Genomic DNA, 14,403 nt, shown 5'->3' on the forward strand with positions numbered 1-14,403 from the left:
GGCATTTATTAAGAATCTAGCTCTTCAATCTTGTTAAAGCAGATGAGTCTGGAAATGCAAGGGATGCCTGAGAATTGTTGACTGCTTGCAAAGCGATGCGTGGGGGGAATTGTTTAGTTAAAGTTTCGGGAAAATTCGAGATGGGTGGACAAAACTCCAGGCTATTGTTGGTGGGAAATTTGGATCTTGTTCTGTCTGCGAGAATTCTTTATGCAGATTTTAGCTCTGAATTTGCACAAGGGAATGTCACTTACCCACAGAGTACAAAGAACACTGGAGGTAATTCCAGTTAAGACCCAAACATCTTTTCCCTTCTTCCTCCAATGCTTTATCTCTCTTCCCCTTATATCTGTACTATTTGGGTCAACAACCCCCTGTGATAGTGAGTTGCTCATTGTGATAGAACATAGAACATTACAGCACAGTACAGGCCCTTCGGCCGTTGATGTTGTGCCTACCTGTTTGTGATGATTTACAACAAAAATCTAATCTGCTTCTGACCAGACAAAAGAGGCTAAAATCAGATGTTACATAAACATTTACTATACAGCTGCAAGTTCTAGTTGGATTACAGAGATATGCCTACACTCTTGAAATGCCAGTTTGCAAATAGACGAGGGCGGTGCAAGAATTCAGTCTCAGTAGAGAAACAGCTGACAGAAGGAAGAACTTCAATGAAACTCAATGGAATTGACTCCTTTGCTTTGTTGTACCTTTTTGATTCTGCAACAGTTTTGAGCTTTGAACTGTACAAACAAAATAACCTGACTATTATCAGCCAGTGTGTAGAGTTCCAAGAAGTAGGGTTTTGAGAGCCACTGCGGGTATACAGAAATCGATTCTTTGGAGGAAAGCCTGGTTCTGTGAAAGTGTTGGAATTGGGAAGAATAAGGAACTTGCTAAGTCTCTCAAAATCTGCTTTCCGGCTGGCCTATCTCTACAGGAAAACACAAAATTCAACAATAGAAGCCAGTGACGTTGCTGGGCCTGACTTCAGATGTTAAGCTCTCCAATCCTGCAATAGCAACTCAAGCAATGGGCTGCAATGATATATTGTAGACACCTTCACGATCTTCTTACTTACAAGTTTTCTTTTGTCTTACCAGTAATTGTTTAATCTTGGTATCTATAATGTTTGGTTAAGAATGTTATCTCTTTATTCATAAGGACCTCCAATAGTAGTTTGGAATAAACTAATCCTTAAACTATTTAAACAAATGCTTTAGCTTAAATCATTACAAATTAAAACAGAGGGCTAAATTAGCAATTCGGTTCACAATTTGTGGACACGCCTAGTGATTATGATACTACTCTTGGCCCGCCTTGGGTGAAGAAGTTTTTATCTGAATTCCTTTTAGGATTTCTGGTTGACTGTCTCATTCAGACAGACTCTAGTTCTTCTGTCTCTCATGACGAAACATTCTCTCTGTATCCCCTCCACCAAATTTTTTTTTGAATTTTATGTATTTTATTTGGTCATCTTCCAGCCTTTCTTTGTCAAGTGAAAAGTGATCCACCTTGTCAATCTTTGCCTGCTATGTGTATGTTCACATTTCTGTAGTCATCTTTGTAAATCCTCAGTGCTGAGAATTATTTCTGGGACCAGAAAAGGAGGAGTGTATCCTTTGCCTCTGGATAATACTTTATACCATTACCAGCCAATGGCCCAGCAGGATCAGTTGTTTAATGATTGATAGCCAGGCCTTGACTTCTGAAAGTCAACGCATGAACTGATAGTTTATTCCTTTGGGCAATGACTTGCTTTATAACCAGGCGGTGTTGATATGTAATCTTAAGGATGTTTAGTGATACGTCATCTTCTGTAGTTCTTTTGAGGAGTGACCAGACCGTGCAACCTGATGGAAGTTTATCTACAAACGTACGCTCAGCTTTTCATTTTCTACTTTAAATAATCCCTTTTATCTTTAAAACTTTCTACTATATTGGCTGTATTTTTTGAAATTGGGGCAGAAGGCCAAGCATCAAGATAGAGCTGCAGTCAGGATCCCAGAACTGTGGCTGTTTTATTCAGCAGCCTGTAGGGGTGAAATTCGACAGGAGTTGGTCTATATAATTCCAATGGGCAGGGCTTAATAACCAGAATTGAGGTGGGGGGGAAGGGAGGTGTAGTTTAACTACTCAGTGGCAACAGCGAGGGCTCGGTATTCAGCACATTATGGTGGGTCAGTTTAACACACCAGTGTGGGGATTAAACCTTTCGCACATTGTGGTAGGTCTGGTTAATTCCTCAGCATGGGGGTTAAATTTTCAGTAGGCCATGGTGGGTCGGGTTATTTCTTCAGTGTGGGGGGTTATAAACCTTCAGCAGGTCGGGGTGGGTCTGGTTAATTCCTCAGTGTGGAGGTGTTAAGTCTTCAACAGGTCGGGATGGGTCAGATTAATTGTTTAGCATATATGTTAAATCTTCACCATGTTGGGATGCCCAACTAAGAGGGTGGATGTTGGGATTTATCTCTTCAGAGTGCTGGTGTTGGGAGGAAGTGGGGTAGTTTAGCGATCACATGGACACAATTTAAACTGCCTGCTCTTGTGATTTTTAACTTGATGTGGGTCAGAATGTTATCAGGAGTTTGGTGAAGGGTGATATTGAATCAGGTGGGAAGGTGACTGCAGGAACACCAGCCATCTTCCCATCTTCACCCTGATTACAGCGAGAGAGCTTGTGACTGATAATCATTCTGCGGTCGCTGGAATTAACCCGAGGTGGCTGGTGTCTTGATCATCCTGGGATAATAACAAGCAAATCTTTTTGGCCTTCTTGCAGGATCCCAGGTAGCTCCCACATTTAGGGTCCCCATCAAGGGACTCGGTATCAGGAAGGAGGGTGGCTGCAGAGAACTAGTCCTCTGCAATTTCTGCCAGAGCCCCCCTCTCTAACCCGCACTCCACTGTGCCTTGGACTCTGCCATGATCTTGATCTTTGTGTATATGTCATACTGGCAGCTGCCACCACCTCCATGGTGGCACTGCTGTTCCCATAGAGGTCCCAACCTCTGATTGTCTGGTAGCTCTTGATGATTCTTGGTGCTCATAGTGCCATTAGAGGTACATTGCCATCTTAACATTATTTGGCCTTCCCTAAAATAGAATAGGTGACTTTCCTGAATAACAAAAACCCACTATAACTTGTGAATGAGGTAAAATAGTTCAACTTGTTTTGCATACCTCAAAAGCTCCAGTATGATCGATGTATTAGCTTTGAAGAGTCTCTTGTTTTCTGCTTGTTTTTGTCTCGGGGTTGGCTCTCCAGCTGGTGGGTGTGATCACTGCTGCCTCCATTACATACTGCCATTGATAGGCCTGGCTCTGGTCAAGTGAGCAATATTCCAGAAAAAGTCACAGTCCTGCTCAAGGTGTGTTTCCTGTTGCAGGTAAAAGAGAGTGCAAAGATGGCACTTTAGGTTTGCGAGTGTACAGTGTGCCTTCAAAGGATGGGGGATGGGTGCGATTACAGGGAGATTGGGTCCAGAGCTTTGAGGTTGTTGACCATTGGGTGGGTGTGATCATGGGAGATGCAGTCCCTGATAGCTACAATATAGTGTGGGCAATGGATGTCAAATTGTTTGGGTGTTGGTGATAGTGGGAGTGGGTGTCTGCTTATCAGTAAAGGTTTGGTGGGGGTCCAGTTAGTGATGGTGTAAGGGGCCTGATGACAGAGAGAGAAACAGGTTCAGGGGCTGGAGTGGCGGGATGTTTGTTTGGGGTGGGGGAATGTCGGGTCGTGAGACACCCTTGCTCCTCTTGGCCCCCCAAGCAGTGCTGTGAGGACACTGTGCCGTTCCACATGCTGACTCCTCACTGGCAGAGTTCTGGAAACCTCCAAAACCTGGCCAGTCTGGGTTTAACAGGCAAGGCTGATATAATCTGAGGCATATTATAATAATTAAAAAACCCACCTTCTGCAATTTGTTGGTTGCTCGGTTCCTATCCTGCCTCTTTCAAAACTGAAAGTGGAATGCTTCAAAAAAGTTTGGGTTTCAGTTTGAGATTTTTAAAATTTGAACATCCCATCCTGTTGGTGGGAGATAAAATCCGTGGTGTTGGGGGCGATTTTGTTTCTTGCTTTAGGACTTCTTTATATAATAATGGTAGTTACACTGAGACAGCAGGGGCAATTTAACACTGAACGTGGTGGGGGTTATGCATTTAAACTCGCCTAGTTTACTTACCCACCTTCTAGATTCCTTCATCGCACCAAGCAGGATATTATTTTCGGGATGCAATTCTAATCCATTGATCAAATAGAAAGATCGAGAATTTATCTTTTTAAAACAAGATGTTAGTGGGAGTAAACTGTAACTGCTAATGAGGCCAGAAATAGAGGACAGCAGATATTTCAGGGTTGTGAGGCTGGAAGAGATTAGAGATAGGGAGAGATGAGCCTGTAAAACAATCTGAAAATCAGAATGATTATTTTAACATTGAGCCATTGCTTAGGGGAGGAAACACATGTCAGTGTGTGTGTGTGATAAGAATGGTTAAACAGGATATAGTGCGAGTTAGAACTGGACCAACATCGGTTTAGGATAACCATAAATTTTCAGAGACTGAAACTTGCCAGCCAGAAGTATGTTAAAGTGTAGGGAGAACAACAACTTGAATGAAGGTTTCAGCAGAACCTGTACTGAGACTGAGTTATAATTAGGCGATCACATGGAAGTGGAAATAAATGGTTTTGGTGTTGACTTTGAGGTGTGGGTCTATGAAGTGTTTGTAGTGAGTTCAGCCAGCTGGATTTCATAGAATGAGTTCCTTGATTGGGACTGTTAACCTGGTCCAATCAGGGAGCACTGGCTGACATAAAAGGATGAATGTCAGTGATATTGGGAATGCTTGGCTCAGTGAGAGGCAGTGTCATTGTAAAAGGCTATGCCTTTGTAAATAAAGGGTGATTGATGGTAGAATGCTGGTCATTGAAGAGTTAGTTCAGTGGTAATATGAGTAGAGCATGATCCAGAAGAAACTCGCTCGCTGCAGTCTTTTGAAGTTGGGCTAAGCATTTTCTTACACCATGCATCTGTTTGGGAAGCTTGACTCATTCAACCCTGCCATTAAAGACTGGGTACAGTTTTTTGGAAAGAATGGATTATTTTTTACCGGGCGAAAGAAAATGTGGCAGGTGAAAAATAAGGAATTCAGCCTGTGGAGCTGTAGCTTTTTCTGTTATTTGGAGCCTGACTTTTCCTGAGGCACTAGATAGTAAAACTTTTTAAGAATTAATTTATGTAGTCAAGGAACATTATCACCTCAAGCCTCTGTTTAATTCTGATATGCTGTCACTTTAACTTGGCAGTTCAAGAACCAGGGAAGTCCACATTGTGGTTTATGACTAGGTTAGGATGACTGGCAGAAGCCTATGAATTTGGTTTAACTCTTAATTAGATGCACAAAGACCATAAAAAATAGGATATATGATATGACTATGCAAAAAGTCAGATCAGACTAACTCTGCAGCTCAGAATGGAGACAAATACATCCCTGTGGTTGTGACCGGTTTGATTCAACCTCAGGAAATTGCTAGGAAGAGACCAAATGAGCAGGGAATGGAGTTTGCAGTAGTGACCAGAGATAATGGCTTTAGTTTTCCTGTTACTGCAGTTAGTAGACTGAAATGACTATTCATCTAATATTTAATGCCAGGTAAGTAGGCTGACTAATTTTGAAGCAGTGTAAGAGTGGAGAGTGATGTTGGTGAGGTTAGGCAAAATTACTTATAGTACTTATTGTGATGACTTTATATTGCTATAGTTTCAATTGTAACACATTAATGAGTACAAAAGATAAAAGTAGATTAAAAACAAATTCAAATTTAATCAGCCATGAGCATGATGAATGGCAGAACAGGCTTGAAGGGCCAAATGACTTATTCCTGCTCCTATTATTTGTGTTTCTAATAACGTATTGAAATTGATCTGGATTATTAAAGGTTAATTTGTGTGTAGGCAGAAATGACAGCTTCAGGCAAACACTATCTAACATCCTGTAAGTCCAAAGTCTCATGGATTATGCTTGTTAAGCAATGCAACATGGCTGAAACTGCTGTAAGCAAATTGTCATTACTCTAATCTCAGCAAATTTTGAGGAGAATTTCCCGTAGTCCTGTGGCCAAAATTCCAACCAGTAGAATGAATGCTTCTTGGTCAAGCATGTGAGTGGTTTTAACTTGGTCATTTATTAGCAATAAGTAACAATTGCAGTTGTTGTTAATGGTTCAGTTTGTGTAAATGAAATGTTACTGGCAAAAGGGAAATTGTCAATACTGTAATGTTAGTAAAAATTTAACAAGTAGAATAAACATTTCACTGCTTAGGAGGTCAATTCGTAACCTTGAATGTTGTTTTACTTTGATTGTTCGCTTGGGTAAATATTTCATGTGTAGCCCATCTACCACTGTTGAATCAATAGCTGCATTTGACCTTTGCTCATTTCAAGGAATTTGTCTGCCACTAGATTCACCAAAAATCCATCCTTAAATGTTGAATTGATGAAGGCCCACTGCCAAGTTTAACTATTTGTTGACCAAAATTTCATTCAGCAGTTTTAAATATTGTAACACTTATTGACAAATTGTTTTGGATTCTTGTCTCATTATTTTAAGATAGATTATATGATGTACAGCAGGATGAAAACATGTTGCTGAAGATGGTTCTACTCCTCTGTAGCATGAATGGTTAGCTAATACTAGAAAAGTGAAAAAAACTTTGTTTGTTAAAGTAGAGGCTTTGATTTAAAAAGACATTTGGAAGTATAGAACTTGGATGTCGCCAAAATGAGAGAGATGTTGCTGTAGGTTTTTTGTCTTGCACTTGTCAGGACTAATGCAATACTGAGATAGATAGGTGCTTGATTATCAAGGGTTACAGGGAGAAAGCAGGAGAATGGGGTTGAGGAACTTATCAGCCATGATTGAATGGCGGAGCAGACTCAATGGGCTGAATGGCCTAATTTTTGCTCTTATGTTTTGTGGTCTTATGGTTTAAACCAGAGAGTTGGTTTAGTCCATGTCAGGCCAGAATGTTATCTTTTTGGTAACAAGGAACATTCATGTGTCTGAATGTTCATTACTAAACATCTATTAGCATAGTGAGTGTGAGAAGTTTATGATTTATCTTTCTCAAGCAGTTATTACCATCTATGTTGCTATAATTGTGTGCTTGTCTATAATATTAAAGTTACTTGTTCTTCTGTTATTCATTAACATAATTTTGGTAGTTAAATCTAAATGAATCTAATGAGTCACAGCTATGACTCCTCGTGCATAAGGTCATTGATTGAAACAGTAACTGAGAAAGGACTTGGATGGCTGTTGTCTTCTTCCTCTCCTCCTTTTCCTTCACTTATTTTACTTCTCTCTCTTCTTTTCATTACAAGTTCCCTCATCACTGTTATTGACAGGCTGCTTTAAAGACTTTCAGATCCTCAGGAAGCATGGCTTCAATGGTAGAGGGCTTGCTAGAAAAATGTCATCAGCATTTGGGATGTCTCTCCTCAGTCAAAATCAACAGAATTTTGTCATATTCCCATTTCTACCTCAGGATCTTGTGATGGCTGACACCAGCCCTGAGGTAACTGGGACACAGCCCAGGTGGTCATGTTTTGCTCACTCCTGATTATGGTGAATTCCTGAGTCATTCAACAACTTGTGTATCTGTAGATGTCTTGACCAGGAAACAAGGGGACTACTTCCAGTGTGGAACTGGATGAACACAGCAGGCCAAGCAGCATCTTAGGAGCACAAAAGCTGACATTTCGGGCCTAGACCCTGTGATGAAGGGTCTAGGCCTGAAACATCATCTTTTGTGCTCCTAAGATGCTGCTTGGCCTGCTGTGTTCATCCAGCTCCGCACTTTGTTATCTCGGAATCTCCAGCATTTGCAGCTCCTATTATCTCTGGTGCTACTTCCAGTGTTGAGTTTCCATTTCCTCCATGCCTGACAGGGAAATGTAGCCAAGCAGGTTAGGGCAACAGCTGGGAAGGTAGGCTTGTTCAGCAGATCTCCGCAATGACCTGTCGTAAAATTCTGAGCCTTCTGCCACTCGGACATGTCGAGGGAGCAGATCGTCTGTCTGATATCCCATGTCAGAAGTATTTTCCACTTGCTTTCCACTTGCTCTCAATGCCCATCTCCTTTGTGCTTTGAACAGTATGTGATTTGGAGAAGGCCGTGATGCTGCTATTGTTGGTATTTCTTCAGCTACTGCTGGTGGTTTTGATGTTGCTGCCCCTCTTGCTTTTCATTCAAAGTGGAGGATAGAACTTTTGAAGTTGTTCCCATGCTAGGCGACAGCTGGCAGCAGGGAACAGCTAAAGACAAATGTGTAATGACTTTCAAAGATATTTTCGAGCAATGAAAGCAGTCTCTGGGAAGGAACTCTTACCTGGCAGTGGGGTTGGCCCTTCACTTTCCTTGACTGGAGACTCTCCAGCCTGAGTTTTACCAAAGAAGTGCTCCTCACTGTCCATTCACCTGGTTGATCCCAAAAAGTTCTGACAAATCAAGAAATAGCCCTTTAAAGTCAGAATGCAGGATTTTTAAAAAGATGCTTAATTGACTTTAGTTACCTTCCTGAAGGTTCCATGGAGGGATGTTCCAGTTGCATTCAAACACCCTGAGATGGATCCTGGGTGAGGCAGAATAAAGTTGGAACCTTGACTCAATATGATTTTAACTTCTTGTATGCATCTAAATCTGCCTTTCTTTAACTGTGAAAACTCCTCCTGTGTTTCTACTGTATGCATAGAAAGGAGAAGACTTGTATGTATAAAGCTTGTGGAGAAATGCATGTATTTGTAGATGTTTTTGTGAGTTCAATATCTGTTATGTATTAATATTGTATCATTTGTTTCCTTTCCTGTACAGAAACAGCACTTCACTGCACAATGCCAACCAGTGATGGGGACACAAATAAATGCATAGAAACAACAACTACAAATAATATGCAAACTAAAAACGTTAGTGCATTTTTTTCCTTTCTTTTCAAGTTTGATGAACTTGCTGAGTACAGCCTGGGAGTACTAGACCAAAATTTTGCCCTCCGGTTTCTGGAGTGAGATTTGAACTCAGCCATCTCACTCGGAGGTGAGAGTATTACCGAATAAATTACAGCCAACATGGCAATGATACCTAAAGTAATCACCTCCACTTTTGGACTTCCCAAAAGTAAAAACATTTTCTCAATGTCTGGCATATCAAATGCTTTCATAAAGACCTCTGCCAGACCACTGTTCCCTTTCCAATGAAAGATACCACAGAATATTAGGCCTTACGTAATGAACATAATCTCTGGGGTATTATCCAATGCATCTCCAAGTGTGAACTAACCAAGATTTCAGACAAGTTTAACATAATCTTTTTGATTTGAGGAACAATGAAAGATGGAAAATAGGAACAGAAGTCGGCCATTCAGCCCTTCAAGCCAGCTCCACCATTCAATATGATCATGGCTGATCATCCTACTCAGTCCCCTGTTTCTGCTTTCTCCTTCTATGCTTTGATCCCTTTTATCCTAAACTACACCTAACGCTTTTTTGAAAGCCTTTAGTTCTCACTCTCAGAAGAGAATCCCAATGGGGAGTCACAAATTCATAAATTGTTTTTTTTAAATTTTAGTAGCCCGCCTTTCTGCACCTTCAGATTTCTTTGCTTCCCTGCTCCATTTAGTTTCTTGCTATTCAAGCACTGTGAGCTTCATATACCTCCTTCCAAAATACACCACTTCTCACTGAGATTCATTTACTAACAAAATACTCATTTTCTGTGCCTAATCGTAGCTGCTTGTTTTTTTTTTGCTCATTTTTCCTCAGCAAGAGCTATGCCTCCAATTTTGTCATCTGTAAATTTTCTGATTCCCAACTTTAGTTTATTTATTTAAGTGCCGAGTAACAGTGGAACCTGCGCTAAACCCTGTGGAACACCGTCCGACTTTTCTTCAGTCTAAAATAGCTACCTTGAAGCAATATTCTCTGCTCTTGTTCATTCTACTCATTGTCTCCTAACTCCACATGCTCTGATCTTGGTTATGAAATAAACAGGATATTTCAACTATGGTTGATTAAGACTTTACAGTGGTAACAAAACTTTGATCATCCTCTATTCTAATCTTCTAGATATAAAGGCCAGCAATCCTTTAGCTTTATATCATTATTTTCTATACCTGCCCATAACATTTTTAATGATTAGATTCCCTACAGTGTGGAAACAGGCCCTTCGGCCCAACAAGTCCACATTGCCTCTTGGAGCATCCCACCCAGACTCATCCCCCTATAACCCACACACCTCTGAACACTACGGGTAATTTAGCATGGCCAATCCACCTAGCCTGCACATCTTTGGGCTGTGGGAGGAAACCTGGAGCTCCCGGAGGAAACCCATGCAGACACAGGGAGAATGTGCAAACTCTGCACAGTTACCTGAGGCTGGAATTGAACCCGGGTCCCTGGCGCTGTGAGGCTGCAGTGCTAACCAACGAGCCACCATGCCGCCCCGTGTTCAGTGCACATTGGGGTTTCCAAATCCATTTAAATATTCACTACTTCTAGCTTTTCATTATTTGGAAGGTACTCTGTTCTTTCATTTTAAGGTTCAAAGTGAATGGCCATGTTTGTGTGTATATATAGCAATCCATTTACCAAGGTTTATCCCATTCAGTTAATCTTTCTCTTTCTCTTTCTTATTCTGTCATGGCACGTTGCCATTGCTGGCAAAGACATAATTTGTTGCTCGTCCTAAATTGCCCTTAAATTGAGTGCCTTGATAGACAATTTCATAAAACAATTAAAGCTCAACCACATTGCTGTGGGTCTGGAGTTACATGTGTACTAGACCAGGGATGGACAGCAGATTTCCTACTTTTTTTCTAAATTTCAAAATATACTTTATTCATTAAAAAAACTCTTTATTATACATAGTCACAAATACAGTTTGGTTCTGTACAGATAAGTACCAATTAATTAAGCAAAACGTTGGAATTTGACTCCATCCAAAAAACACACAGACCTGATTCAATGTCACCTAGCCCTCACTTTGAAAACCATTGTGCATCCCAGAAGTGGAAGAACTCTCCTTTCAAAATCATGCTCTCGGGAAGCATTGTAAAAGTTAAAAATCCCAATATAACTTTGGCTGCGTTTCACCTTCACCATTTCATTATTCTCTGACATGGCTGCTTTATTCCATTAATAACTTGTCTGAGATAGTTCGTGGAAATTCAATAGCTATTGATGGTTATAAAATTTGTAGATAATATAGAAATGTAGATTCCAGATAAGTACTGTTTATCAGAGTATGATGTGTAAGTATGTATTTATATTTAGTGAATAGAAATTTAATAGTAACTAATGCATAAATATACTAACTTTAAAATCTATTTGGAAACTTAAAACAGAGGCTGTTAACACACAGAAGATGTTTTAACAGGATATTTTTTCTTCCCAGAGATTGACATGCCATCTTGTGGTTGCTTCGCTGGTTGGAGCTCTTGGCTCATCATTTTTGTACGGTTATAACCTGTCAGTAGTAAATGCACCAGCAGTGGTAAGTGCAACAAAAACATAGAAACTGTCCAAGAATCACTTTATTGTGCCTTCCTCTTATGTATTCCCATCTTCCTTCACACTATCACAACTGATAGTTTTCAATCAACCAAACCCAAGGTCTGGAATTCTCTCCATTAAAACCTCACCTCTTGACCTCTCTCCCTACCTAAGCACCATACCTGCAGCTGCTTTTCTGATCAACCTTTTAATTACATCTGTACCCCCTCATTTTGTTTGGTTCACTGATTATTTCTCTCCTGTCACTTTGTGAATCCCCTGGGGATATTTGCAGTATCCTTTAAGGGAAGTAGTTTTCCATTTTAATACTCAGTACAAATGTAGAACTAACGTCTAATATTGGAATGTAGGCAAATGGCTTTTTAAAAAATTTAGACCAACATAATGATAATATATCAGTGAGATTACTTTTTGCAGATTTTATATCACAGCATTTGCTTATATTGTAGAAGATTTAAAATTAATTTGGTGCAATGATTGTACTTTGAGAATCTTTGGCACAATGTATTGGTTGTGTGATATGATTGTCAGTTCAGAATGTTAACCAGAAATAAATATTCTCCATGCATAAATAAATGAACACTGTATGCATTATACTGGATACATTTAACTGGAAATGATTGTAGTCTTATGAATATAAAGAATATTGTTACTCTAAGTGGTAGTATACAATCATTGGATATTATAGCACAGATTATGGCTGTTTTGACCCATTGTGACAGTGTCATCTTGGTCTTGAACTTTCCCTGTAACCTTGCAAATTTCTTCTTTCAAAAATTACTCTTTTGAATGCTGCTTTCAAATTTGTAACTATCTTTATATCAGGCACCGCATTCCAAATTCTATAAATGTGCACTTTAAGAAGCTTTTCCTCAAATGTTTTCATGCAGTGAGTGATTAAGATCTGGAATGCAATGCCTGAGAGTGTGGTGAAGGCAACCAAAAGTTTCAAAAGGTGATGAGAATGTTAGCTGAAAAGGATGAATCGTTGGGGTTATAGGGACAAGGCAAGGGAATTCCATAAGTGCATTGCTCCTGAGGGGCTGAATGGTTTCCTTCTGTACTGCAATTCTTTTGCTTATGTCATGTCTATTTCTTTTGCTGCTTTCCTTTAAAACTGAGCCCTCTATTTATTGACCCTTCAGCCCTTAGAAATTCTATTTTTATTCATTCTCTCTAAACACTTCATCGTTTTATACACCTTATTACTTTGCCACTTAGTCCTCTGCGCTCTAAGGAAAGCAACTCCAGCTTCTCCAGTCCGTCCACAGAGTATTCTCTTATCTCCAGAACCATTTCAGTAATACTTTGCTGCATGTTATCCAAAACGTTCATGCTGACTATGAAACTATCACCATTTGTTGTTTTAAAAAAGCTCTTCAGGTTCATTATTTCCTTTTAGGGAAGGAAATTTGCCATTCTATTGTGATTACAGATCCACATCAATGCAGATGAGTCTTACCTGCCCTCTGACACTGTTTGGCTAGCCACTCTATTCAAGTTTGATTACTGTTGGGCAACAAATGCTGGACTTGCCAGCTATGCTCAGATCCCATTAAAAATTTAGGAAATTAAATCTTAATGAAATATTCTTGCATCTTTGCCACATTTGAGAACACAAAAGATGTGGAGGCTCTGCTGCATGCCAAATAATTGAGTCCTCACAGCTTTGAGTGTTTTCTTTTTACTCATCAGCAGCCTTTTGATCCTGGGCCAGCCACTATAATGTCTTTTACGTTTCCAATTAGTACCCTCTGTGTTGCTTTGCTTAAGCACTTACATAAAGAAAGTGCTCAACATAAATAGGCAGTTATTGATTACTAGAAATCAAAGATATTTTTCACATAAGATAGTTTGAAGAGCATGAGAAAACAGTAAAAAGACAGATACTGAAAATCTAAAACATAATCTGGAAGTACTAGCAAAATTCGACAAATCTAGTAGCATCTATGAAGTGAATAACTCTATTTTTCTCTCTACAGATGCTGAGTTTTTCCAGCATCTTCTGTTTTTTGTGTAAGGAAACTTGAATCTGGCTTTACCAATCTTTCCAAATCCAAGTCTAATTTGGTCTTATCATGGACTCCACACAATCCACTTCATCTCCATGTGTCTACTATGAGTAAAGTGTCAAGAAAGTCTCGTGCTGTATAAAATTTATGTATTTTCACTCCTGACTGAGCCCATTAGAGGTGTTCAGTGGCTCTAACTGAGCCTGTTCTTCATATGCACCGTTCTGTGGGAGTATTATTTTCTTTTTTTTATCTGGTTCTAATTGAAGATAATTTTGAACAAGAATTGCAAGTTCTATGCCTATGGCCAAATAACCTGCTTACATTGACATTATCTCTGCATCTAAACAGTTAAAGGAACGTGGGATGAGAGTGAATTTGTCGTGTACCAAATTGAATACCAGATGACGCAAGAATGTAAGATCATATCTGTCCAGTCAGAGGTAGATATTTTCAGATTGGTGTAGAAGAAAGATGGCAGGCAAGTAGTTAAAATTCACTGGGTAACTTAGATACCAGTGTCCCCTCACAATCCTACCATTTCCAGTTTTAAGCTGCATTTTCAGATGAATGGAGATATTATCCACACAAAGTTGATGGGATTGAATTTTAACTAATTATGCCAATCAAGGTCAGATGACATCTTTGGTCCTGACTGCAATTTTAACTTCGTTGTATTTTCCCATTAAGTGGAAATCCATCAGAAGAAGATCATTGCAGAAGAAGCTATTCTAAGATAGATTCTTCCTTTCTTTTGCCGCTCTTCAGTAATGTCTGCAATGAAGAAATAACCTTCCTATTGTTGTCGCAAATGAC

General features: G+C 39.7%; 1 protein-coding gene across 8 annotated transcripts in view; it reads left to right on the forward strand.

The window, feature by feature from the left end:
• Positions 1–14,403, forward strand: part of slc2a9l2 (solute carrier family 2 member 9, like 2) — a 359,547-nt gene that overhangs the window by 10,709 nt on the left and 334,435 nt on the right. For 4 of the 8 annotated variants that reach the window (XM_048544948.2, XM_048544963.2, XM_048544954.2 and 1 more), the window contains 2 exons: positions 8,883–8,974; positions 11,457–11,555. In XM_048544948.2, the coding sequence (XP_048400905.2) occupies positions 8,903–8,974; positions 11,457–11,555 (171 nt within the window). In that variant the 5' untranslated portion in view covers positions 8,883–8,902. Of the gene's footprint in view, positions 1–1,731; positions 1,880–2,119; positions 2,231–6,037; positions 6,170–8,882; positions 8,975–9,002; positions 9,102–11,456; positions 11,556–14,403 lie in introns of those variants that run through there. The other 4 variants (XM_048544918.2, XM_048544937.2, XM_048544928.2 and 1 more) reach the window with 4 other exon arrangements.

Source organism: Stegostoma tigrinum, chromosome 1 (genome assembly GCF_030684315.1).
Source record: "Stegostoma tigrinum isolate sSteTig4 chromosome 1, sSteTig4.hap1, whole genome shotgun sequence".
Classification (NCBI taxonomy): domain Eukaryota; kingdom Metazoa; phylum Chordata; class Chondrichthyes; order Orectolobiformes; family Stegostomatidae; genus Stegostoma; species Stegostoma tigrinum.